The sequence below is a fragment of the Halictus rubicundus genome, chromosome 4 (genome assembly GCF_050948215.1).
Source record: "Halictus rubicundus isolate RS-2024b chromosome 4, iyHalRubi1_principal, whole genome shotgun sequence".
NCBI classification, from domain to species: Eukaryota; Metazoa; Arthropoda; class Insecta; order Hymenoptera; family Halictidae; genus Halictus; species Halictus rubicundus.
The window spans coordinates 6,978,653-7,003,602 of NC_135152.1; the positions used below are offsets into that span (position 1 = coordinate 6,978,653).

The window sequence follows — 24,950 nt, forward strand, 5'->3', positions numbered from 1 at the left end:
TGAAATATCTTTATCCATATAATTACTAGGTATAATAATTAATAAATACATATAATTAAGATACACAACATCTTTATCTAGGATGGAGGATCGATTCAGAAAAAATGTGGCTCACATACCTATCGTGAAAAGATTATTATTATAGAAGGATACGTCAAATATATTGTAGATAAACAATATCTATAGAGCTCGAGTATTTTCCAGATATATCTAACGGTATATAAACATATATGATAATTACTTGACGTTTACATACTTACTCAAATTATTATTTACAGAATAACACATGAACAAAGTTGACTGTTTTTCTCAGCTGGATCTGTGCAAGTCGATGTTCCACCCTCTGGGTGTCAGGCACTATTGCTCGATTTTCTATGGAGGAGAAATTTCCACCATTGCGCATCTTCTGCGCAGTTCCTATTACGTCGGATCACTAACACCGTTTACATAATATTTACAAAGTTTATATGAGATTTACATAAATTATAAGAACTATAAGAACAAGTGTCAACATTGGTATTTCCTAATCACAAGTTAAAAATTTAGGCAACAAGTTAAAGATTGAGTAGTTATCCAAAAATTTTCGTAGCCAATTCCTTAATGGGAATATCATGAAAATTTGGCTATATATAATAATTATCTTTTTATATTCGCTAAAAGAATATTTGTAAACGATGAAAGTAATTGAACTCTATCTATAAATATTTCTTTTATTTGAAATTACTCGAAAAAGTGATCGTAATGATGTGATACAATAATTAAACAAATATTAAGCCGGTGTTACATGTATTATAGTGCAGTCCTACACTTGCATAAAATATTTTTAGGTAAATTTTATTGTCGCAGCTGTAAAATAAAGAAAGAAATAATGTAACTTCGGTTTCATTAAATAAATTACTTTGATTTTCATTCGATGTTCTGGGAGTTGTAATTTGAATATCAACGTGTTAACTAGGCTCGCAACAGAAGGAAATATTTTTGAAAATTTTGTTGGTGCAGGTGTGAAATAAATTATATAATGCAACAGATCAAGACATCAGCAAATTCTCTTTGCATATTTGCTTTTTCTGTGCAAGCTAGAAGAGCGTGTATAATATCCTGTAGCTAAATTTCCTTTCCATACGTTTCTAAGGACGCCCCCATTAAACGGTGGACAGGGGTAATCGAATAGTTCTAAGCTACCGGAGGGTCGGAATAGGCGTTCTAAAATTGGGAGGGGTATGTAGGGGAACACGAAAACCGGATGGCACACCGAATTGTAGTCGACTATATTCTCAATCGCTCCTCCATTTCCAAACATAATTTTTATTTCGCTATGCGTTACTTTTCGATTTAATCGCAACGAAATCATGTAAAAAATCGAAAATAATACCGTACATTTTGTCAATCACCAAATTATCTTATTTATTTTTGATTATTAGTTACAGTGATCGTAAGCGCGCATAATTTGAAAAAAGATATGCATTATATTCAGCGATAAAAATGATTACCAACGAAATACATATTTATCATTTCTGTAAATTTATTGTTACCTCGATATTTAGACTACCAATGAATTTATTGTTTATTTATTAAAATACGACCATAAGATACGTAAAAGCCATTATTCGCTTAATAATGGTACATAAACGTCTCCGCTCTTGACTAATCAAGCATCAGTTATGGTCGGGACCACACCTTCGGCTAATTAATCGTCATTTATTAGCCGTGTCTTACGTCGCCGCTAAAGCAAGGCAGGTGAATAGAGGCAACATGGACGCAGTTTCTTCCTTTTTCAACCTCTTACCCTGAGCACCCTGACCCTGGGCACACGGGCAGCTGTCTCACTCCACCCCTTTACGGCTGCAATTCTGCTCTAACGTAAGAGCGAATTTGTTTATCCCTTGCACAGTGTGCAGCAACGTGGCAAGTCTGAAAATTCGTCTGCGACGAAACCGTTTAATTTATCAGTTTCGAAAAGCAACGATCAAACGATCATATTAATGTTGCTATGCTTGCATGGAATTCGTTTTGATACCCTACAAATAATCCAACTCATAATATTCTGCACATGTGCGTTAAAGCGACCACCGAAACGTAAGAATTAAAATATTAAAAGGGCAGGAATAATCGCGTACCATCGAACGAAACTCGCGGCAACAATTATCATCAACGAGTCCCACGGTAGGGGATTCTAAGGAAAAAGCATAGGTTTTCAAGTGTCACGAATAGAAAAGATGCTTGCGAGTCACCGGTTCATTATGCATATACATAACAAAGTATCTATGCGAGCGGTGCGTCACACTGGCAACATAGTGTTACACGAGGAGCTCATCGATGCTCGAAACTTATGCTTAAGAAAGTGCCGTGTCACTATATAAATGCAAATACGGGGCGAAGATACACATCTTCGATTCGTTCGTTGGACACACACGCATCTTCCCAGGAGAGTGGGGTTTAGCACAAAAGAAAAGGAAAGAAAAGAAAGAAAAAAGAAGAAAAGCGACCGATAGATTCTTGCAACATTCTCAATATGCAGACGAGCGGTGCGGTGCGGTGCGGTGCGCAGGAGCAAGGAACTCGTTAACTGTGCTACCGTTCACCGAAAACACCCGGTAGATTTTTGCAGGGACCGAGCAAGCAACGAAGAGGAGGAGCGAGTAAACGGTGGAGAGAATGGACGAGAAAAAGAAGAAAGGTTGCGCTCGCGCGTTCTCATTCCTCCGACACACGCGCAGAGCATCTTGTACGTTTCCTAATCGCGTACACGACAGGCGCGTGTGTACACGCACCATGCACGCACGTACGCACGTACGCACGCACGCACGCACGCACGCAGGACCCTAGCAAGCGCGCGAGAACACGTATGTACGCAAAAGCATGCATGCACGGCACGCAGACAGGCGCGTTGCCGGCTGCGAAAACCGGCGTGCGAAAATCGTCCAATCCGGAGCAGAGGCGGGAGTTGGTGGGGCAGCCACGTGGTACCGAACCGGCCAATCGGGTGCTAGCCACTCGCGAATTTCGAGTCGGTTTCCCGCTAAACGCTCGGAGCTTCTAGTCGCTAGAACAGGACGGACAACAGGAGTGAAAAAAAAGAAGAGTGAGAAAGTGCACGCACGAGAGCGGCAAGGAGAGACGGGTATGCTATACGCCCGGTAAAAAGGAGCGAAGAAGAAGGAGGAGGGAAAAAGAAAGAAAGAAAAAAAAAAGAGGAGAAGAGTGACGAGTTTGCATCGCATTGCCGCCCTCCCTCCCTCCCTTCTTCTTCTGGGACACGCGAAATGACGGAGGAGCGAGAGAGAAAGGGTGAAGTACTAGCGAAAAAGAGGGAGAAAGAAATCGCCGAATGAGAGAGCTCCTCGGACGTGGTATCGTGGTCTAGCCAAAGAGAGAAGAGCTTGGTAGGAAGGTGCGTCGTCGTGGTCGTCGCAAGAAGAGAGGAGAGGAAACAAGGAGAAAAAGAGAGAGATAGAGAAAAGAGGAGTCACTGAGTAGACGGTGAATCGTCGAGAGAACGGTCAAACGCGCGTCCCTTAACCTTAAAAAAGTTCAAGAGTCGTTTCTGAGAAGACACGGTCTCTTCGTGGTGAGCTCTGTCCGATCGTTGGTCACAGTCATCTTCGTCGGTTTGTGTGATCGAGCTGGCTCGAGGGGCATCATCGTCATCATCCACTACCACCGGAAACCACGCCGAGTCTGTGTGTACTACCGGTGCCGAGCTTAGTGACAGACAGACAGAGAAAGAGAGAGAAGGAGAGCAGCGAGAAAGAGAAAGAGCGTGAAGGAAAGAGAACGTAAGAGAGAGAGAGAGAGAGAGAGAGAGAGAGAGAGAGAGAGAGAGAGAGAGAGAGAGAAAGAGCGAGTCGGTTGTTGCATCTCGAAGCGAGCGGGAAATAGACGGCCGTACGAAAAGGAAAGGAAGAAACGAAGAAACAAAAGACAGTACAGCCAGAAACGCTCAGAAGATCGTCGAAGAACGTCGCAAAAATACTTCCCTGTGCCTCTTTACATACGTTTTGGTGTGCGAAACGCGAAAATTACGCCGAGTATTACCACGCGAGAAGGACAATCGTGTTCGATGCCCGAGCATCGTCTGTAACAACCGAGAACAATTCGAGGAGGAAAGAAGCCGTACACGGGAAAACCGACCGAGAACACGCGGTGCCGTGTACGTTACCTCTCTCTCGCGTGATATCAAGAACACCGACGTCGTCGTTGTCGTTGTCGTTTGCCGTTGCCGCTGCTGGTTTTCGCGGTACGTGTTCCCCGGCCTGCACGGACAAACAGTTAAACGGTCCCCGCGGTGTCGAGACGTGCGGTGCTGCTCGTGTCGTCGTCGGAAATTCGCCTACAGTCCGTTTTAGGTGAATCACCCCGCTCCCCTCGCCCCCGCATCCCTTAGTTTCGTTACGGGTGCGAGATACTCGATCGTTTTCTCTTTTTTTTTCCCCCTTTTTTTCCCTCGCGTCGCGATCGCATTCTCGTTGGCTGGCATCGTGTGCACACCGCGTCGCATCGCATCGCATCGAATCGCATCGCCTTGCATCGTCTCGCATCGCATCGGCAGCGATCCTACTACGTTCGAACGCGTGACACACTGAGGTTGCAAATTTCTGAAGCCACGTGACCGAGACTTATCTCGGAAAAGCGGTCACTATAGCATCCAAGAACGAGCTAACAACCATGTCGAAGTTGTATGTGGGAAATCTCCCGTCGGATTGTAACGAAAGTGCACTCCGACAACTCTTCCAGGACCATAATTTGTCGTGCACCACGATCCTGGTGAAACGCGGGGGCTACGCGTTCATCGACTGCATCGATCAATCCGTGGCGGACCGTGCTATCGACAAGCTTAATGGTGAGTTCAGAACCAACGGACGAGATAAAACGATCGATCCGACCGCGCTAACACACTCCTCCCTATCGATGCTTTTCGCATAGCTGATACCGGCCTCGTTGAACAGTACTGCTTTTTTTTACTATGTTCCGCTTCCTCTGTATATATCGCTGCATTTACTGCTCGCTGCTGTTGCTATTCCACAGGGTCTCCTGGTGTCGCGTACGGTGACTATACGACGAGATCTCACAACCTCGGCCTGGCCAGACACCACGGATTTAGAAGGCTTGATAATTTCGAAACTATCAAACTCTTTTACCGCTTTATATATAATGTCCTGCGCGTACACATACGAGCAGACGCGTTTCACACGACGAGCTCTGTCTGTGCGCGTACGGTAAAATCACGCTGCTTCTCATTACACGCTTTTCAACTAGTATGTAAGACATATTTTTTTTTTAGTAGAAATATACATGTTTTGCACGCTTGTACATATTATGCTTTTCACCATTTCTTGTACATAATTATATTATCATCTCCCTGTCTCCTGTATATAAATCATCCTTTCCTATCTACTTTTAGTATTACAAATATCTCGATTACGTATTATGTGTTGTATGTATATATATATATATATATTTCATAACCTATACACGATTGACAGCGTTTTTCTGTCATCAAATGTGTCAATCGTCAATTGTATTTTTCCATGAAAGGACAATCGTTCGATATCGTTGACTGTCCGATTTTCATGGTCGTTTCGATTACAGTGGCAGACTTGGGCGCGTTCTTGAATGAAAAGATCGTTGTGAACGAACATGCGTTTCGGAAGAACCGCTGCTCGGTATCTATCGCTTTGAGAACCTCTGCGTGCGACCTCGAAAAAATGCTTCCGCCGAAAAACGGTCGTATTTCCATTCAATATCTCTCGCGACCGCGTAACCAAACTTTCTGACAGTAAACAATTCCCGATTTGTGAAGATTCAGCGGATCCCTGTGCCACTGTGATCCCAACGAGATATTTAATTCAGCTTTTCAAATTCGTTTCACGTCGACGCGAAAGATTCGGCTCTTCTCTACGAGTGCTCGTGTCGTGTGAAAAACTCATCCACGTGGTGAGAGAGGCGCACGCATCGGCAAGATGGCGAAGCCGGTTATACCGGCAAGGTCACGCATGTGGGTTCGCCTTAGAGATAACTTTCTGATAATCGTTCACGTCGAGCGACATGCGCTGTCGCCGATCAATACGATTGCCGGGTTTTATTATATACGACAATAGTAATTCGTGTACCGAATCGCGTGTTACGATAGAATCGTGCGATAACGTGTTAACGTGTTACCGTGCCACACGTTAAGATTAAATTCAAGTATTTTAAATTGAATTGTAGTCACAGTTCTTTCGTTGCTTTATCAGAATAATAAGCCCTTGGTCATACTACATCGCGAATAAAGATACAAACTCCTCTTCGCATCTAGAAAAATATCACCTAGCAGAAACGTGGGTCTGATTGGTCGTTAGGCACGCATAATTTTCTTATTGGTCGAAGCGACAATGTAAACGAATCAGATTTCGAGCATAGGTCTGCTTAGAGATGCCTTACGCGTGATTACTATTGTTCTTTCTGGGGTAGAATCAATGTAGTTTAGAATTCAATTATCGAAGGAAAAATGAAATTCAACGAATCCACGATTGCGTGTGCCGAGCGCGTTGTAGAATGGCGGTCGAAGGCTAATTAAAATCTCTCCGAAAAGATCAATTTAACCGATGTAAGTTACAGTACGGTTGTATTGTAGAAGCACGGGAATGGAACTTTTTTTTTCTCCGTTAAACGATTCGCATCTTTGCCCTGGGAAATTGGATCGTCGCTTGACTAGGAACGATTCACGCTTTCTTGCGCGTTGTCGATTCTTCTGTCCAAAAAACGTGGTCAAGGTCGCGTCTGTACGCGTGACGTATGGTTCCCCACTGCCTCCGTGTCGAGGTTAAAATTTACATCGTGAAATACCGCCAACCTCATCTCAACGTGCTCGTCGAAATCGGTTAGTCACACTCGTCATATTGGACGGCCATGCTAATCGAGTAAATTCCGTTGACGACTCTGTGCGTATCCTGCTCGATTACGCGTCTAGGATTCGCCTAGACCTTATACTCGGTTTTCAATCCTTTAACACTAGAACTACCGAGCAACAAATGCGACTAATGCATATTGCTTTGTAATAGTGACAAGATTGTATCCATTCAGAATTCACACAAAGTTCATTCAAAAATTTCTGGTGAAAACATTTTCATAATTTCAGTAATTGTGAAATGAAAAAAATTAGGATCCAATCATTTTGACTAGTTTGGTAGTTCTAGTGTTAGGCACTCGGCGAATCGACTCTATTAACTCTCGTACACACCTCGGAAATAGTTGCACAGAAGATATGACATATCCTAGGATATTCTTCGCCAAGTAATGCTTTAAGCTTCTTAAACTGTATTTTTATTCTATGGTTTACGGAAAGAAAGTCTTATGTAGAAACAGAACGAGGAACGTACGAGAGTTAAGTCTAGTTAATTTCGCGATGGTCGAACGCAATTAGTAGGTTAAGACTAAGCGACAAGTGTGTCGAGAAGCTTTGCACGAGCTTTGGCGAGCTCGACCGCTGCAATATACGATCCGCTAATTATTTCGAAGTGGGGTAGATTGGGCGGTTCGTGCAGGAAGGTAGGTTGTGCGGACATTCTTCGGGAATGCTGGAAGCATCTCGCCGACACTGGATAACAAGGCCATTTGTGCATGTAATTGCAAAGCGATTGGTTTCGTGTGCTGAACCGCCGCAAGACAAACCACTGTCGCGTTCGTCGTTCGTGACAGTCGTTGTCGTGCGAGATGCCAATCGCCCGGTATGTAATGCTTCTCGTCTGTGGGGTAGGTTTACATTCTTTCTTTCGTGTTACCTTTTCAGCATATAATGGCTGTTCCCGACGAATCGTTCACGAGACCGTGCGCGCGTAAATTGTAGTCGACGGGATATGGTTATACTTTTGACAAAATATTCAGGGCCGATCCGACGGTCCCAAGCTGCAGGCATGCACGAGAGACAGTTGCAAATTTCGCGCAAGTAAAATGTAGCAAAAGAATACTAAGCAAAGGAACGGTCGGTTTGCTTAGAAGCCGGGTTGCAAGAAAGAGGCGCGGTACGAACATTGGAGCGGTTCATAGGGAATAGTTTTTCTCCCTCTATTTCGTTAGCAATACAGAAGGCTCAGTCGTTGCTCCTGCAGCAGGGGTACATATGTATGCAGGGTCGATCTTTGGCTACAATGCCGTGCGCGAGGAACGTTACCGCCGAGTACAGAACTAGTTTGGTGGGTTGCGTTACGTTTTAGATCAACTAAACTAAGGCTAGTCGCGGTTAGACGACATGTGAGCTGAACCATCCGGTATTCGTTTGCCGAGAAACCTTTGCTACCCGCCATTTAATGATGGCCACCATCTCGTGCGTATCGAGAATACACCAATCGTACGATTCCTCCAGCAACGAACGTTCTCTTGCGACATTTTTTCAAACGCACACAATTCTGAAAATATATTGAATTTCTGTAGCTTTTCAATACGGAAAATCAATACGGAGCGGTCGAGAGAATGTATATTTTTAATCGTGGTTTCGCAGTTGTCCACGGTGCGGTCGGCTTGATTTGTCGCGTGCCTGTGCCGGGGCCACCTGTCCTCGAAAAAAAAGTTACCTGTTAACAGTGCACCGGTAACCGGCGATACCGATGGAACTTCACGATTCGGTTTCTCCACGGGCATCGCGAGCCTCGGCACTGTCTCGATAAAAATACAGGTTCGAATTGGAGGAAAATAATCCTAGGTTTACATGCGCGATGTAGTTACGATAATGAGTATTCGGATAGATCGCGCCAGTCGTTATTGGTACCGTTATCTCCGTTAAAATCTCATCTTATCGGCGTCTGCGTTCTCGTCTCGTACGGACACGTAACGCGTGCCACGTTTGTGCGTGTAAGGAGCACGCATTTCACGTTAACGGAAATGGTCACCGGTTAATTATACAAGCGTGTACTGTATTCCGTGCTGGATCGATCGCGTTAGTTCAACGAATCGGCGCATATTTCGAACCCGCGATGCAACGAACTTCGTATCCAGCTTTATCGGTGTTTGCCTCTATCGAACGCGAGGTCCAAAACTTTATCGCGTCCGTTAGAATGGATAAAGTAGGACGAGGCTTACTACTTGTTGCTTCATAACACGATATAACCACGCTCTGCCCGTAGTTTACGCTACCACTCAAAAATACAGTCAACCGGCGAATCACACGAAAATCCGTGTAACATGCTCGCAAATTGCGACCACTTTACTACATGATTTCTACAGGGTACAAAGTGGTTTTTCATAATTTTGAAAAATCGTTAAACTCTAACGTGACTGGTCCTTACGATTTACGAAATACATAAATTCACGCAAATTCGAACGCAACTAGTTCAAATTCGATGAGACGTGTACATTCACAGAAATAAATATATTTACTTTATTTTGACTATAAGAAATCTTCGGCCAGGGAACTTCTCTTTTATCCGGAATTTCATAGAACAATCTGTAGAAATGTAAATTCGCGTAAACGTCCGCACATAACCGTTTGTATTCGACCACGCGACGTATTTGTCGCACGGAAGCGAATAGTAGCAGCGAACGGAAAAATATAAAAGTTTGCGAGCAATTAAGAAATATTTTTGAGCGGTAGTGTACGTTCTTTCTTTGATCAGGTGGACGGTTATCGTAGTCACGATTCCAGTGGTTAATAGATTAGTTATTTCTTGTTTGTTTTCGAACCGCAGATCGGCAGAGTGAAATTTGGTTGGCCGGAGGATAGGTTGAGAACAGCGGCGAAAAGAAGTTGGTTTCGCGCCGACATAAATGTACAGTTTAAGCGCAAAAAGTGCTTGCGCGAAGGAAGGAAGTGCTATCTTTAGAGCGGCGAAAAGAGAGTGCGCGGTGTCTCTTTCCTCGTCTTCTTTTTCGTTATAGTCATCCGCTTTCATTAACCGAATGCACGCTCTTGGGGCCAGGAACGAACGAGGCTATTGTGAGCACCGAGCACACACGATAGGCTACCAAATGAATGAAACGCAACGCCTATCTGTATCTGTGCGCGCGAACACAGTGTTTACTCTATATATGTCCCGAATGCCTAGACGATAAAAGTCCCAGAACTGTCCCCACTGAGCCACTAAGCGAGGCCTCTAGCGCTTCGCTGAACTTTTCTACGTGGATTAAAGAACAGTATCTGCTGGCCGATATATGTCCCTGCCTAGACCCGTGTTTTGGACATATATCGAATAACTACTGTACACCCCACGGGATTGAATATTCTCGACGCGTAAATAAAACTTTGACGTTCCATATCGTAAAATTCCATATATTTCTCGCGTTGTCGAGGTATCGTTCTATGTTATTTGCTGTTCGCGAGGAGATCGCACGAAATCGAAAGTGTATCGCAGTGAGACGTAAGGCGCGTACGCGGGAAATTAACTAAAGAGTCTATTTCGAGTGTTTCTATATTGGCTTCGTCGGCGATTCTCTATTTCCTCCGGGCCTCCCACGCGGCCAGAGGTTTTTTCTCTGTCGAATCTATATTGTCTTCGTCTGCCGTGGCCTCTGTTCATTCGAGGAGCCTTTGAAGCCACGTGTTTGTTTTAGATATCCGGCCGTTGACTTGCAAGCAAATAACTGTCGCCGCGGCTAGATTTCGATTGAACGAGGCCGCTCTGGGGCTGCATGCTATCGGAGAGCTTCCTTATCCGTTCGCGTCAGTTATCAGCATCCGAACGGTGAAACCGTCCCTTGTAATGATTTGTCAGTATGATCGTAGATAACCTGTACCTTCGACTATTCACCGTCGTATCGAGCACTCCGACGTTTTTTCAATACCTCGCCTCCCGAGGTACAAAATATTTCTTCGAATTCTTCTAACGCTAACTTAGAAGAAAGAAAATCACAAATTCGAGAATTTTCTCATGTTTATAATCGCAAAATTTTCAAAAGAAAAAATTAGGAGCAAGTCGTTTTGAATGGTCCGGCGGTTCTAGCGTTAAACGGCTTTATTACGCAAAGAAACTAATTGGACAACCAACACGGGGGGAATAGAAAGAGACTCGGACAACACCATGTTCCAAGGTGAATTTCATTCTATGGAACACTTTCAAGCAACTCCTCGCGAATATCGCAATGGTGAATAAAATTTGAATTTCTCGGGACAGCGAAATAAAGAAAATCTACTGAATTTCTTAGCGGCGCGATAACGGCCAGCTCGTCTTTAGATATAAGTTCGTTCACGAGGGTGAAGCCGAGGTCGATCCCGAAAAGAGTTTCGTCAGCCACGGTGAATCGCGCCAAGAAGCTTTCCGGGAAGCGTGTTGCGTTCAATAAATTACCAACGAGATGATTTTCATCCTTCCACGTTTCCCCTCGTCTCGCTCGAAATCTTTATGACACAGCGATGGAGGAAAACATGAAAGAGTGGGAAAGAGAGTGGGGGGGGGGGGAGATGAGCTACGTCCGCCAGTTGCGGCCGCAGCGAATCTGCTTGGCTGGCCCCACGTGCGCGTAATTGTCAGGTACGAAGAGAGAAACCAGAATCTTTCGACAGGTGTCAATGAACCGGACAACGACGTATCCATCGAAGGATAACCGAGAAAGACAGAGCAGAATGACGATCGCGGTAGGCCGAGAGCACAAAAAGGAGGCATGAACAGCTCGTTCGCACCTGCCTCTGTCGTATACTAAACGGAGCCCACGGTGATTTCGCATTTCGTCAACGCGATGTTGCGAAACTGATTTTTTTTACCGCGAATCTGAAGCGATCTTTCATCCCGACCTTATATGTAGGTTACAGAGTCTTCAAATCCGTGTACACGGAAGTTTCTCCGAATATTATTGTCGTTTTCTTCTATATTTACGAATCAGTATCATTGCATCTCCGCTTCTTACATAATATTTATGTGACGGTAGTGTTAACAAGACATCATTGCTAATACCAGGTTCACAATGTTAGCGGCTTAGCTTTATCAGCAGACGCTGTATTTGAGCACTACATTCCTAGGTTTATCAGTCTCGGCGGTCGCCATTTTGTTGTAGAAATCCGAACTTACAGAAGTCCCGGTTGAAGCTGAGAGATCTCGTGATTCACCGAGAGTTAATTAATATTCCCAATTAGCAACGGTATTGCGTATTAAGGATTAAATAAATCAAGTGCCGACATATTTTTCCGCGAAGTAATTTCATATCGCTCCAGCCAGCGTCGCCATCTTTCCGTTTGTGTGTGTGTGTGTCTCTCCGATACTTTCAACGAAACCCTGACCTTTTATGTGTATATATATATAAAAAAACAAGCGATTAGTATGAACAGAGTTTCGGCCGGTGAATTTGCAAGTTAAGCGCTCGATGGTTTTCAACTTTGACGTGCTTCGTGATTCGGGTTGATCGTTTCTATGGCGAACGGTATCAAGATTATCTCGAGATAACTCGAATTGTACGAACACGATAGCACGTGTGTAAACCAACGATACGACGCGATTCTTCGATAGGATATGTGGCAGAGCCGAAAGAACACCGAAACGAAGGGGGGAGGGAGGCGCGCGCGCGCGGCCTCTCGTCGCAGAAAAATTGCATCGCCATGGCGCCATTAATCTCCGAACGAGCGGATATTATTTTAATTCTCGAGTCCTGGACCGAGTTTGTTCCAAGAAACGGCGTTCTTTGTCCCGGCCGGCTATCCGAAAGAAAAGTGACCGAGTGATTTAATCTATGAACGAACGAGAAGCCCCCGGGACTCTTTCTGCTGCTCGCCGTTTCCTGCGCCTTTTCTTTTCTTCTTTCCATTGGCGCGTTTCTTTTTTGCCACGCCGAAACTGTGGCCGAACTCGACCTCTCGGCTCACACCGTCATGCGTCAGCGTCGCCCATGGAAAATCCGGTACCAGATCTGCCACTTCTGCGACCGACGCTGCTCCAATACTGCTTCCTTCAGTTTCCGCAATCGTTTAACGCTAAACCTACCGGGCCTTAAAAGTAACTCGTCCATGTTGTCTTATAAAAAAGACGAGATTCAATTTATTTGGATTTTATAATCGTTCCCGACGAAAGCATCTTTCTAATTTCCGTAATTGTCAAATAAGACTCTGGAACCGGTCATTCTGACCGGCGGTGGTAGGTTCAGTGTTAACTCCGGAAACGTATTTTCTTGAGAAACGAGACTCGGTGGTTTGATAGTTTATGGAATACTCCATTTTTCTGGACAAATTTCAAGAAAGTGGATTCACATGAAATCCAATTTACAGATCCAAATTATATCAAAATCGTACTGAATTGTATTGAGTTTTATGTTTCTGGATTTTTCGAAAAATTTGTATCGTTAGTCTACCGACAAGTATGCAGGATGTACTTTATTATTTAGTTTCATCAGTTCCTTAGCCGGCGTTGTTTTCTTTTCTCCATATCATTAGGTTGTCTCAGAAGTTCCTTTCGCAATGTTTCTATACAAACAACGTGACCACCTGTTCTTCAGCGTTCATCACTTCCCGAGCTATATTTTACATAGCCACGGAATTTTCTCTCTGAGAAAAAACTAGTTTGAATTTGCGTTGCGTGCATTAATCGAAAACGAAGCGAAATGTTTAGGTTGATACGATAAAGTCGTTTAAATAAATCCGAGGTAGCGCTGTAGTGTCCGCTCGATTAGGTTCATTTGGTAGATAAGTGTGTTTCTTATCAGAGAATTCGATTACACCACTAAATTTATTTCTAGGATACCGATACTTCGATCGTTTCGTCCGATAACGGGTATCAACACATGCATGCTTGAAGAGGTTGGCTCGTCTCGGCTTATTCCACGATAGAGGCGCCTGTTTCGTCCTGCACGGGGACCCATAACGTGTCCGTCCACTTCGCGCAAACGTGAAACTGTGAACTTTGCCCGGAGCTCGATAAAAGCCGCGTTATCAGGCACTCGCGTGCCTCGCCGCGTAATTTCGTCTCGGCCGTGTTTCATTCACGGGCTAAGAACCGGAGGAGGTCGCCGTGGTTTCTCGCGCACGCACAATTAACCGCTAAACAACCGTATAAATCCGCGCTGATAAATATTAAAGAACATCTCTTTGCTCGGTTAACGCCGCTAATTAGCGGCACGCGAAACTAATTTTTCCGATGGGAACGCGTCGACGAAACTTCGGTCTCGAGCGCGCGCGATCACCTTCCGTGATCCGCGGTTGTTTGCCGCATGACGCAACAGTGTCTTCGGTTTTGTTGACCGTGGAAACTCGTAACATGAACTTGACCGGCTGACTGCAATATTTTACGGTTCCGATAAGATACCCGTCGCGACGTATAAGCTGCGCATCGAAACCACGACGTGACAATCGAGTTACAGTGAATTCTCGATATTTGTCAACAACGAACTCGCGCGATCTTAATAACCTTTCTTTGTTTATTTTTCTACGTACGATTTCGTACTTTCCTATAAATACGATGATCAAAAGAGCTCCTTTGCACTTGCCGAAGATAAACCTGTTGATCGTAGCATCCACTGCGCCATACGATTCATTGTCAAAGTTAACACTCATTAATTTTGGCAACCATTTGGAAGTGGATAACGATTTAGAACATAGATTTTTAACTGTTTTGTGAAATGCATTGAAAGAACTGCTTACAATTTACATTTCGACGGCTACGAACAGGCGTGCACTGAAAGCACCCCCTACATTCATGGAAATAATAACAATACTTTCTGGTCAATGTTAGACACAATTCTTCCCATCTTCTACAACGATGTTCCAAGTCCTCCGCCCTATATGTTCGTAGCGAACGAAAAAAAAAAAAAAAACATTCCAGTAGGACATCTCCGCATATCAAACCAGTGAATGCAACGGAGAAACATTAACTATATATACATGAATGCAGCGCGAGCAAATATTCAAGATTCATTTTCGGAGGCATGTCAGACGCTGCTCCATTTATGCTAATGAGTGCTGCGTACTCGTAACGCGTTCATTTTTTTTTTTTTAATCGGTCCGCGCAGATATCGATTTCCGGTTGGAGGGACGATCGGAGGAAAGATTTTGCGTTTCGCGCGCTTTCTGCGGATTCTCAGTCAGGACCTATCTTAACGTGCGTGGGCCCATTCGCTTCATTCGGCAAACTAACCTACCCGTCTAAGTAATCCATTGTGCTCCTCGTGCTCTCTTTGTGTGGCCGCTCTCACGCTGAGAGCGCGGCACAAGGGTGTGCGAGAAGGAGCGGGAAAGAAGAGAGGCGGCCCGCGGGAGCGAGCAGGACGGGACCAGTGGGTGGAACGGAGGACGAAAGGGAGGGAGAAGTATGCCACAAGGCCAACCGAGAGTCTGAAGCAATTTTTGCTGCACTCTTTTTTTGCCAGACCGAAAACGAGCGTGGCTCCGGCCGACTAAATGCTCCAATTTTATTTACCGACGCGCGTCAAGCCCTGTCGATAGCCCCGTCGACACAATTTCCGAGCGGGCACGCGCGACACCATATTTCTCAAATTTTTCAAATTCTTCGAGGTTGCCGTGTGCTACGGCAACGCACGAAACGTGGTGAAAATTTTGTAGAAACCATTGGCCCTAACGAACAGGCACGCGTTAGGGCGAACCGCTGCGCGGACTCGAGGAAGCGTCGAGAACGGAACGGACTTCTTCGAGAATGTTTCTGTACACATGAAACGCGGTAACATAAAGATTTTAATCAATTTTAACATTATGCACACGCTGAAATATAGAAGGAGTTATTTTTAGATGAGAACACAACATTTTACCGTACTTTTTCTAACCGAACGAGTAGTTTTACCAGAACTCGTACTTTAATTATTATGGTTTTGGTAATATTTTCTGTTTCTGTTACGCTTCGTATGTTGCTCACGGTGAAAATTCAATCGCTTTCTGTTTTCAGATATCGCAAAATCTTGCATTTCTTCCTGTTTGTGTTATAAAATGTGCTTCTTTAAAGTATGGACTATATAGGGTGTCTCGTTTCAGTCTGGCGCCTCTAATAACTCTCAGTTTTGTTATTTATAGAAATACAACAAATTGTTTGGGAAAAAAGTTCTCGTATTTGCAGGGGCGGAGGGGTACAAGACTGGGTGGATGAAGGCCATTTCAAGGTCGTATTTTCCGAGATCTTGCGAACAGTAATGTTTTCTTTTCTGGATGGAATGGTATGGTTTTTTATCTACATTTTGATAGAGCGTTCTGAGACGAATACAATGACCTATTAAGAAGGTCACTCAAGGTCACTGTAGGACAACCGCAATGAAAATGGATACAACGATATACCAACAACCAGAGCCAATGCTTCGAGCCAATTTATTTTCCATTGCGGCTGCCCTTGAGTGACCTTGAGTGACCTTCATAATTGTACTCATCGTGAAACGTGCTATCAAAATGTAAATAAATACAACATCGTTCCACTTGAAAAAAACATTATTGTTCGTAAGATCTCGGAAAATACGACCTTGAGATGACCTTCACCCGTACAGACTTATTTTACAATTAATTAATGTAACATTTCCTTCAATACTGAGCAGTTATTGTACATCAAAGTTTGCTAACTTCAGATATAATTGAACAACTAAATCTACATCTAATTGAAATGAATATGTTCCGCAGAGTTCGCACTAACCATAGATCGCATTTCCTTGTTTTGCCGCAATGTGCCTTTACCCTCCTCGCATTGACCTATGTCACGAATAAGTTTGTCTTTCATGTTTATCTTCATCTTCTGAAATAATATTCATCGGGCTATTAGCAGTGCGAGCGCGATATCAATTTCTTGGGTTTCTCGGAAAGAAAAGGGTTTCGTCTGTGTGCTTCTTCGGTCGCACGCGTCTCCTCGTTTTCGTTTTTTCGGGTGACGCGTTGTCCAGATTGATATCAACCGCCGTACATCGCGGTTAATTACGTTACATTAGGACGGAATATACGTTGCCCGTTCAAGCAACGAACGTTCCTCGGTAACTTCATTAACGGATCGTAATATTTGCCCGGGAAGCATGTTGTACATGCTCGACCATCTGTGTTTTTGTGATTGGTATCTCGGTTCGACTCGTTATATCAGAGGTTCTAGCACCACGGGAAGTTTCGCCGATATCTTGTATATTACCAGCTCGTTAATTATTGATATATACCAGTACACACGCAGCAAACATTACGCCATACACACGTACACACGATTCTCGAATGACGAATCGCCTTTAATCACGCGACCGGCCGTGTAAGTTTATCCTCAAATAATCGTCCTTTAGACCCGGGTAACGTTCACGATCGCTTTGAGGTCTGCCCACGTTTCCTCGGTCCTGGAATTCCTCGCTGAAGAGCCAGTAAAGTAATTACAGCGTTCCCCGTGGAAGCACGCGATCCTTTGGCGGAAGTTCGAACGTTTCGGCGCGTCCCTGACGAAAACAATTACGGTACACCTCTGCCCTGGAAAAACGTTAGGGAAACGGAGAAATCGGCGAATCCTTGACAATTAGCCGGAGTAATGTAGCTGCGCGGTTCTGGGATCGAAGAGACGAACGACTCGCTCGGAAGTTCGATCGGCGGATCGCCTGTTGAATTCGGGCAATTTTGACCCGTGACTCACCGATGCAAAGGATTTCCGTGGGACTGAACTAGCGAGTTGTAACTCAATAGTAATTTATGTACCTAGCCGTGCCAACCGCTGTGTCCAAGGCATCGGTATTCAGCATCGGCCTGGAATGCGCAACAGGAACCTGTTCTCATTCCCATTCCCATTCCCGCTCAGCGCTACCCAAATATTTTATTACTTCCCCGTGGAGCCCGTGCTCTCTCTTTCTCCCCCCACCCTTCTCTCTCTCACTCTCTCTCTCTCTCTCTCTCTCTCTCTCTCTCTCTCTCTCTATCGCTCCTTATCTCCGGTGCTCGTCCTTCTAGTCCGGTCTCCGTTGCTCTTCGACCAGCGCAAGAAACTCTTCGCTGTTATGTCATCCTGTACAGCCGGTCTTATCGTTGTAATAGAATTTCTAAAACCGCCGGGTTACATCCCGGGTCACGCGAGTCCGTTGTGTACGTATATTTCGTATCGGTAACTTCACCGGCTAGGCGCGTTGTGGTGCGGCGGCGATCGTTAACGAAATTCGTCGCTCGACTGCAAGCGGCCCCGGTCTGCATCGAACAACCGTGTCCCGCGGGGTATCAAGCGCCGCGATACGAAAACTGCTGCATCGGCGGCGAGTCGGATGTAGAAACCGCCGGGCCACGTTCCCCGTGGCAGGCGGCTACGTCAGTTTATCGCGTAATGAACGTGATTCTATTAATAACGCGTTATAAATAAACGTCGATCGCCGATAGCACCGTGGAAATAACTCTCCCCCGTAATCTTCCTCGTTAACCCAGCTGCCCTTGCGTCGACTTCTTATCGAACGGCGAACATTCAATAATTGCCGATCGATGGTATCGGCGTTGAATGTGTTTTAACGGGATCGTGAGTCAACGATCGGGAACGCGAAACGCGTCCGTTTGCCCGAGCACCGAGTGCTCGGCTGGATTTCAGCTAAAAAACCAGCGAAACCTAGCGAGAGAGAGAGAGAGAGAGAGAGAGAGAGAGAGAGAGGGAGACGAACAAAGAGGAGAAGCGAAGAATGAAAAGAGAGAAGGTATCGCGGAGGGCGAGAGAACGAGGGAGAAGGAGGGAGAGCGAGAGGGAGAAAGAATGAATATATATTAGGTGGGTTGCGCGACGACCTCCGGATAGCTCTCCTAAGCTTGCTCTCGCTCGCTGGCCCTCACCTACCTGGCAGTTTTCGTTGTAGACTAAAAGGAGGGAAGATGGTGGGCTCGGAGGAGGGAGGAGGAAGGAGGTAGGAGCACTAAGGAGACCTTGAAGGCTTGCTAGCCGGGTGCCGGCTAGTACTGACCCACTATAAAGGCACTTGCCATCCTGCTCGTTCAGCAGGACAATCTAGTATTACCCTCTCCCTCGGGAGAGCCCGCTAACCTACTCTCTTGCCCACATACACTGACTCGATCCGAAAACTCGCTTCTAGACCCTGGCTGCGCTTAGCTGAAACAGCTTCTTTCTCTCTCCCTCCCCCTATCTGTTCTTCTCCCTTTTTCTACGTTGCTCCATCCCTTTTGCTTCGCTCGCTTGCTCTCTCTCTCTCTCTCTCTCTCTCTCCCTCTCTACTTCTCCTTTCCTCCTCGATCGCTCTTTCTCTTTCCGTTTCGGCCTCTCTCGACCGCTATCCTTCTTTCTTTTACTTTGTCGTCCCTCGTACACTGCCTTCCCTATCTTATTTCCACTCCCTCTTTTCCGTTCCGTACCCTTCTCGTTGCCGTTCTAATACCACCACTGCTACACCCCTCGTGTCGGCGCTGTTTCGCTTCCTCTCGCTCGCTCTCTTTCTCGTCTTTTTTCTAGTTCGCTCTTTCTACTCCCTCGTGAACCGGCCGTGGCGGTGTGCGCGTATGCGTGCGCGCGTGTGTGCACGCGCCTCGTTCAAACTCAAACACACCGGCACGGCGGCGATCCCGCGCGTACGAACCCCCGAAAATCCGTGTGTGACCGGGTAAGAAGAAGATGCGCGCGTTCCCGGGGCACGCGTGTGTGCGTGCCGAGTGGCTGGCAGAGTGCGTGCGCGCGCGCCTCTCCTCTTGTGCATGAATTTCACCGGTGCTTAGAAAGATCGAGGTAGAGGGCTTCTCGGCGTGTAGCGCGCGCAAACGTCTACGTCTGTGTTCGTAGGGAGTACCACCTAGCATAGCAACTGCTGTTTCTGCATTTCTTAGCAGCGCGCCCCATACGAGATGCCGGTATATTTTAAACGTATAACGGGTGTCCCGTTTTCGAAAGGGATGCACGCGCGTTTTCCGGATCGCTTCTAGCTCGGCGGCGTCGACCAACTCGTCCGTCGGGAAGCCACCGAAACGCCGACCACGTGAAATCGAGCGTGGATGCACACGTCGAACACTATGCGACATCAGAATCGAACGAAATCCTCGTCAACCACTGTCCTAACCACCTTTCCTTCCTCTTCCATCGCGTTCGCTCTTTCGCACCTTGTCGCGAATTGGCTTTCGAATGAAACCTGTTGTACTCGGCCGAGCACTCGTGCACAGAAACACTTTCGAATATTGCTGGTACGGGGAGAAGATGGGACCGTTCGAGGGGAGACTCGACACGGAACATACTAAGTAGCCATTTAGGTGCTACTAAGCTTTTTCCTTTTATTTTTTCCGTTTTTATTTCGCCGAGTTTCTCGTTCGTTTCTTTCGCTTTCGAGCGTGCACATAGACACCGTGCCATCTACGTCCACTCTCTTTCGCTTTACGCTTTATACACGCATTTTTAATTCATCCGAATTCCCAAGATATACCGCCCGGTAGGTTATATACCCTCATTGTACCGAGCAAACTACCGCGTTTAGTAGACTCCTCGCAGCACTGTTCCACCACACGCCATTGTACCCGGCCAAAAGATCTACCCGGTTTTGCCGAGACATGCTTGGTGGTTTGTCCAGGGAAAAAAGGAATTTTAAAAAAATATGCTGTCCCTATCGGTATTGATCTATCCTCGCGAATCGCGGTCCTTGAAAATTCCCGTGCACGCGCATCTCGTACGCAAACCGATGCTAACAGACACTGAAACAACTTGCGAAATCAAAGGATTTTCATCTCGTTATAAACTGTCCAATAATTTTAAGTTGGCTTCATTTTGACCCAGTGTTAAAATAATACACTCTGGAATTTATATTTCTGGAATGTAAAAAAAAGAAAAAGATTGTTACTATTGAACTTTTGCCGTATTTTGTGCTCAAGCGTATACAACTTGCTTGATAGTTTGAGTAATTACGTAAAGGTGTACCGCTGTATTTAGTATGCGAATAATTTAATTTCGACACCGTAAGTAAAATAATATGGTTGGCGCTGACCTCCAGGAGATGTACATACGTATGTATGTTAATTAATGGAAATAATTACATGGAAGATCCTACGATAACGCTTTGTTCATTTTTTATTAACATTCTAAAACAAATTGCGGTTAATTTCACAATACAAATAGAAGAAACTTACACATTTCACAGCATTTTCAAAATAAAAAATCGCGTTTTTATTTATCTCTTCCGTTTTATCCATTAGATATTAGCAGATATGAACAGAGAATATCTGTGAATATAACAGAGAGATATAATAGAGTGGATAATAACATTTCAAGGGATATTTAAATTATCATGCAAGCTTATCACCCGTTGAAGTGTAAGAACTCCGATTTGCAGACTATAAGCTTACAATACCATAAGCAAAAAGATTAAAGAAGAAAAGTAATCAAACAATTTTCGGAATGGAGAAGAAAAGTGGTATAACGGTCGAGAACGCGTCACCGGACTGAATTTTGTTGACATCCTTCCGGTGACCTTGGCTGGCAAAGCGCTGAAGGATACTCGCTTCGAAGCGAATAAAATTCTTCAAAGGGAGCTTAACGCATGCCGTGCCAAATAGTTTCGTGCCGCTGAATCACATTTCCCGGAACGAATTAATGTTCATAACGTATTTTTTTAATCAGGACGCGAGACGGTGACAAGCATCGCCGTGCGAATTCGTAATAACTAACCGCAACTTTAAAACGGAGCTGAGCGACATGAAACAGAAGTAACACACACAAAGCAGTCAAATTTATTTCGCAATGGGAGAACATCGCCCGTAGATGTTACGAATTTTTAATTGCTTTAACCCTACAACTTCTCTTTAAAAAAATTCATCGTGATCTGAAATAAAAATATAAGTAAATAGATGTTATTTCTTCTCTAAGAAGAAAAATATAATTTACATCAAAACAAACAAATAATTTTATCCTGTTGAAATGGCACAAAACTATGAAGATTAGTTGCAATCATTTTACTACAGAAAATTAGTGTTCGAGGGGTAAATAAAATTCTTTAGCTACTTCAGTCTGGTCTTATCCTTTATGCTATTTAAAAAAGTTCTATAATTCCACCATGAATGGCATGCAATCGCATTTACGCGCTGTTTTCCAGGAAGTAGTATTTTGTTTAAAATTCATTAGCACCAGTTGTCCTTTGTCGTGGAGTTTTTAATGAATCGTTAAACAGGGCGATGTTACTGTCAGAAAATAATTACCCCCGGACTCGCACGCGCGACAATTGCAAACCACAAGAGTGGTTAACCCGAATTCGTCGTTTGTCCAAGTTTTGATCCCACGAACGGCCGAACAGAAACGTTCGTTTCGTTACGCTGGTATTAATAGCTTTGTGGATTTTTTTGCAATACACTCTGCGAGGAACTGGTTAGGGAAAATTAGATGGGTCCTAACTGGCAGAAGACACCTGGCGCCTAGGAAAGGAAATACTTGTATACACATACATACATATATATACATATAGGCGCGTAGAGACCCTTCGGAGCATGTCGAAAAAATTCACCAGCACGAGACTATGACCATACATACGTTCACATAACCTCTTGATCCTGATTAGAATATGAGTGAACCATACGATCGCTGTGGATCACTGCAAGCGTTTGTTGCGCTATTGGACACTGCTCACGTGCAAAACAGAACCCGGAAGCAACGGTCAAGTTCTTCTTCTTCTTGTTCTCCTCCTCGGGTCGAAACCGGTGGCGAGCGTATTTTTCCATGGGAAAATCTCCCATCGGTCTTTCTGACCAGGGTCAGAGTTCAAGCGAACCGCGGATTCAAACAGGTTGTCCGCACTGACCCAATGAACTAATTCCTCTACCCTCGTCGATGCTACCGCACAGACAATACGGCTAAGCGGCACAGTTGCGTAGTTACATAGATGCGATGGTTATTTTTACTTTCCTCTTCCTACCTACTGTCTTATTCATCAACTACGTGTATGAATAAATCATTCGTGGACTCGTTTTTTGAAATAATTTTTTTATTCCCCTCTTGTTCCAGGATACACCTACCTCGGATCGTCTCTTGTCGTCGAGCCGTCCGTAGCTAGTGGACCGAAGAAACGGTGAGTTTTCGATCATTCATATTGACATACATCTTCACAAAAGCTGGGACTCCGTTTAACCGAACTTTGATAATCGAAACGAATTTCTTCTCTCGTTGCGCGTAAAAATCTTTTTTGTACTGAACATGGGGTTCTTAAACCAAAATTCAAAATGCTTCGAGCACCACCAGAATCGAGTATTGGCTACAACGACCATAAAGGATCTTCAATCATGAAAATTTTAATACAGTCTGCTACAGTGATGCAGATTGTTAGACGATTTGTTTCAGTTTATACCGAAGACTGAAAATCTTATTGCCTTATTTATGTCCTATTTTATTTATGTTCTCGGATTTTTTGAAAATTTTTATAAGCCATAAACGCATAAAGTTCCGCAGTCTATTCATTACAGTTACTAGTTTTCCTGTTTCTGACACTTTCAGCGCACGCTAATCTTAATATTCATGTCAATTGACGCTTACCGCACTAAGATTTTATACCACGATTAATTAACACTTACTGCAAAAAAAAAATCGTGAAAAAACAGTTTGTTAGGGAACGGAATCGAACTGAAAGTTCTAATTTTCGTCATTTCCTAAAGAAGTGCAGCGATAAGAGTCTAATTGTGAAATGTGCTCGAAATGTTCGCATAGCAGTGCACAATATACCAATTGAAAACTAGCGTAAAGAATAACCTGTGACAGTCCATCTTACCGAAGTATATTTTTAACGAAACTGTCGCCTATGAAAACTGCCAACATGTTCACATAAACCGAGTCCCAATATATAGTACAAACGTTCATCGTGAAAATTTCGTAATAAACTACAAACGCGTAGGACTGCGGTTTTCATAAAGTATTTGTTGTTCCGTTCATTGTCGGCCGATAACAAGTCTATCGAGTTAACAAAGTGAGGGAACGATTGCTCGTTAAGTAAATCAGCCATGAAAGTACAGTGTTTTCTCTTTGATATATGTCCACAACACGGGTCCAGTCAGGGACATATATCGGCTAGGAGAAACAATTCTTCGATCCACGTCGAACGTAGAAAAGGACAGCTAGAGGCCGCGGTTCATGGTTCCTCACGGGGTATACTCCGCGTCAGTTCTGAGACTTTTATCGGCTAGATATTCGGGACATATATCGAGAAAACACTGTATCTGGACGTGGTTATAATTAGAATTAGTTTGGCTCGGTGGGAGGATATTGTTGACGCTCTTTGAACGATCGTGAATACAAAAAAAAAAAAGGCTTGCAGGAAACGCTCCGGCTCGGGATTACGCTTGCCTACGAGTAGATTACGAGTTCAAGTATTTCGGAAAGAAGTTCCCCGATTGGTTACGGGTGCCCGCTACCGTTTCGACCGGCGGCGAAACCGACTTGTTTTCTTACGTGTCAAGAGTCCATTTGTCTTCTAAAAATTTTATGTAGTCGCTTACACAAACTTCCGCGAGGGGTTATTAACCCGGGCGCAGTTTCTCGATCAAAAGAAGAGATCACGCGTAATGCCGGCATAACGAGGTGCATAATTGGCCGCACGCGAGTAAATGCGCGCGCTCGCGCACCGCCACGCCGCGCCGCGCCGCGCCGCGCCGTCACTATACACACATAGGGCGAGTTTCGGAGCCGATGCCCGAAACGTGTCCAAGCAAAAATCGTTGAGGATTACCCCGCAGTGGAACTCATTCTCGGCGACGAATTTTGAATAGACGTCGGTTCTCATCAAAGGGCCCCCGGGCCACTGTTAGGGTCGGTTTCCGCGAAGTAAAACTGGCCAATTACTTCAATTGTAGATCAGGACGAGTACGCGGCGAAGTACGCCCCGAAAAAGAGAGAGAGAGAGAGAGAGAAAAAAAAAACACTTCGACACCGATTCTCATGCAAATTCGCGGCAAGTTGTTTTTCGTGGCGGTCGATTTTATGAGGTTCGCAGCGGGGTACCGAGATATCGTTGTAGCTTCGTCGACGTTGCTCCGTGCACGAGTCGCATTCAGGCGAGTTTTCAAATAATGAATTTACAATAAGTGTGTATTCTTCGCATGCTCCCTTTACGGATCGCTGGTACGTATTACTTAACAATTCATCATTTTTTCTGTGGCATGGTAGTTGTTTCGTTCGTTCTTA

The 24,950-nt window shown here is 44.7% G+C and overlaps 1 protein-coding gene across 1 annotated transcript; it reads left to right on the forward strand.

The window, feature by feature from the left end:
- Positions 1–4,665: 4,665 nt before the first annotated feature.
- On the forward strand, positions 4,666–22,907 carry LOC143353295 (insulin-like growth factor 2 mRNA-binding protein 1). Its single transcript, XM_076786498.1, has 2 exons — positions 4,666–4,840; positions 22,785–22,907. Exons 1-2 carry the CDS (start codon positions 4,666–4,668, stop codon positions 22,850–22,852), a joined length of 243 nt encoding a protein of 80 aa, XP_076642613.1. The 3' UTR covers positions 22,853–22,907.
- The last annotated feature ends 2,043 nt before the right edge of the window (positions 22,908–24,950 follow it).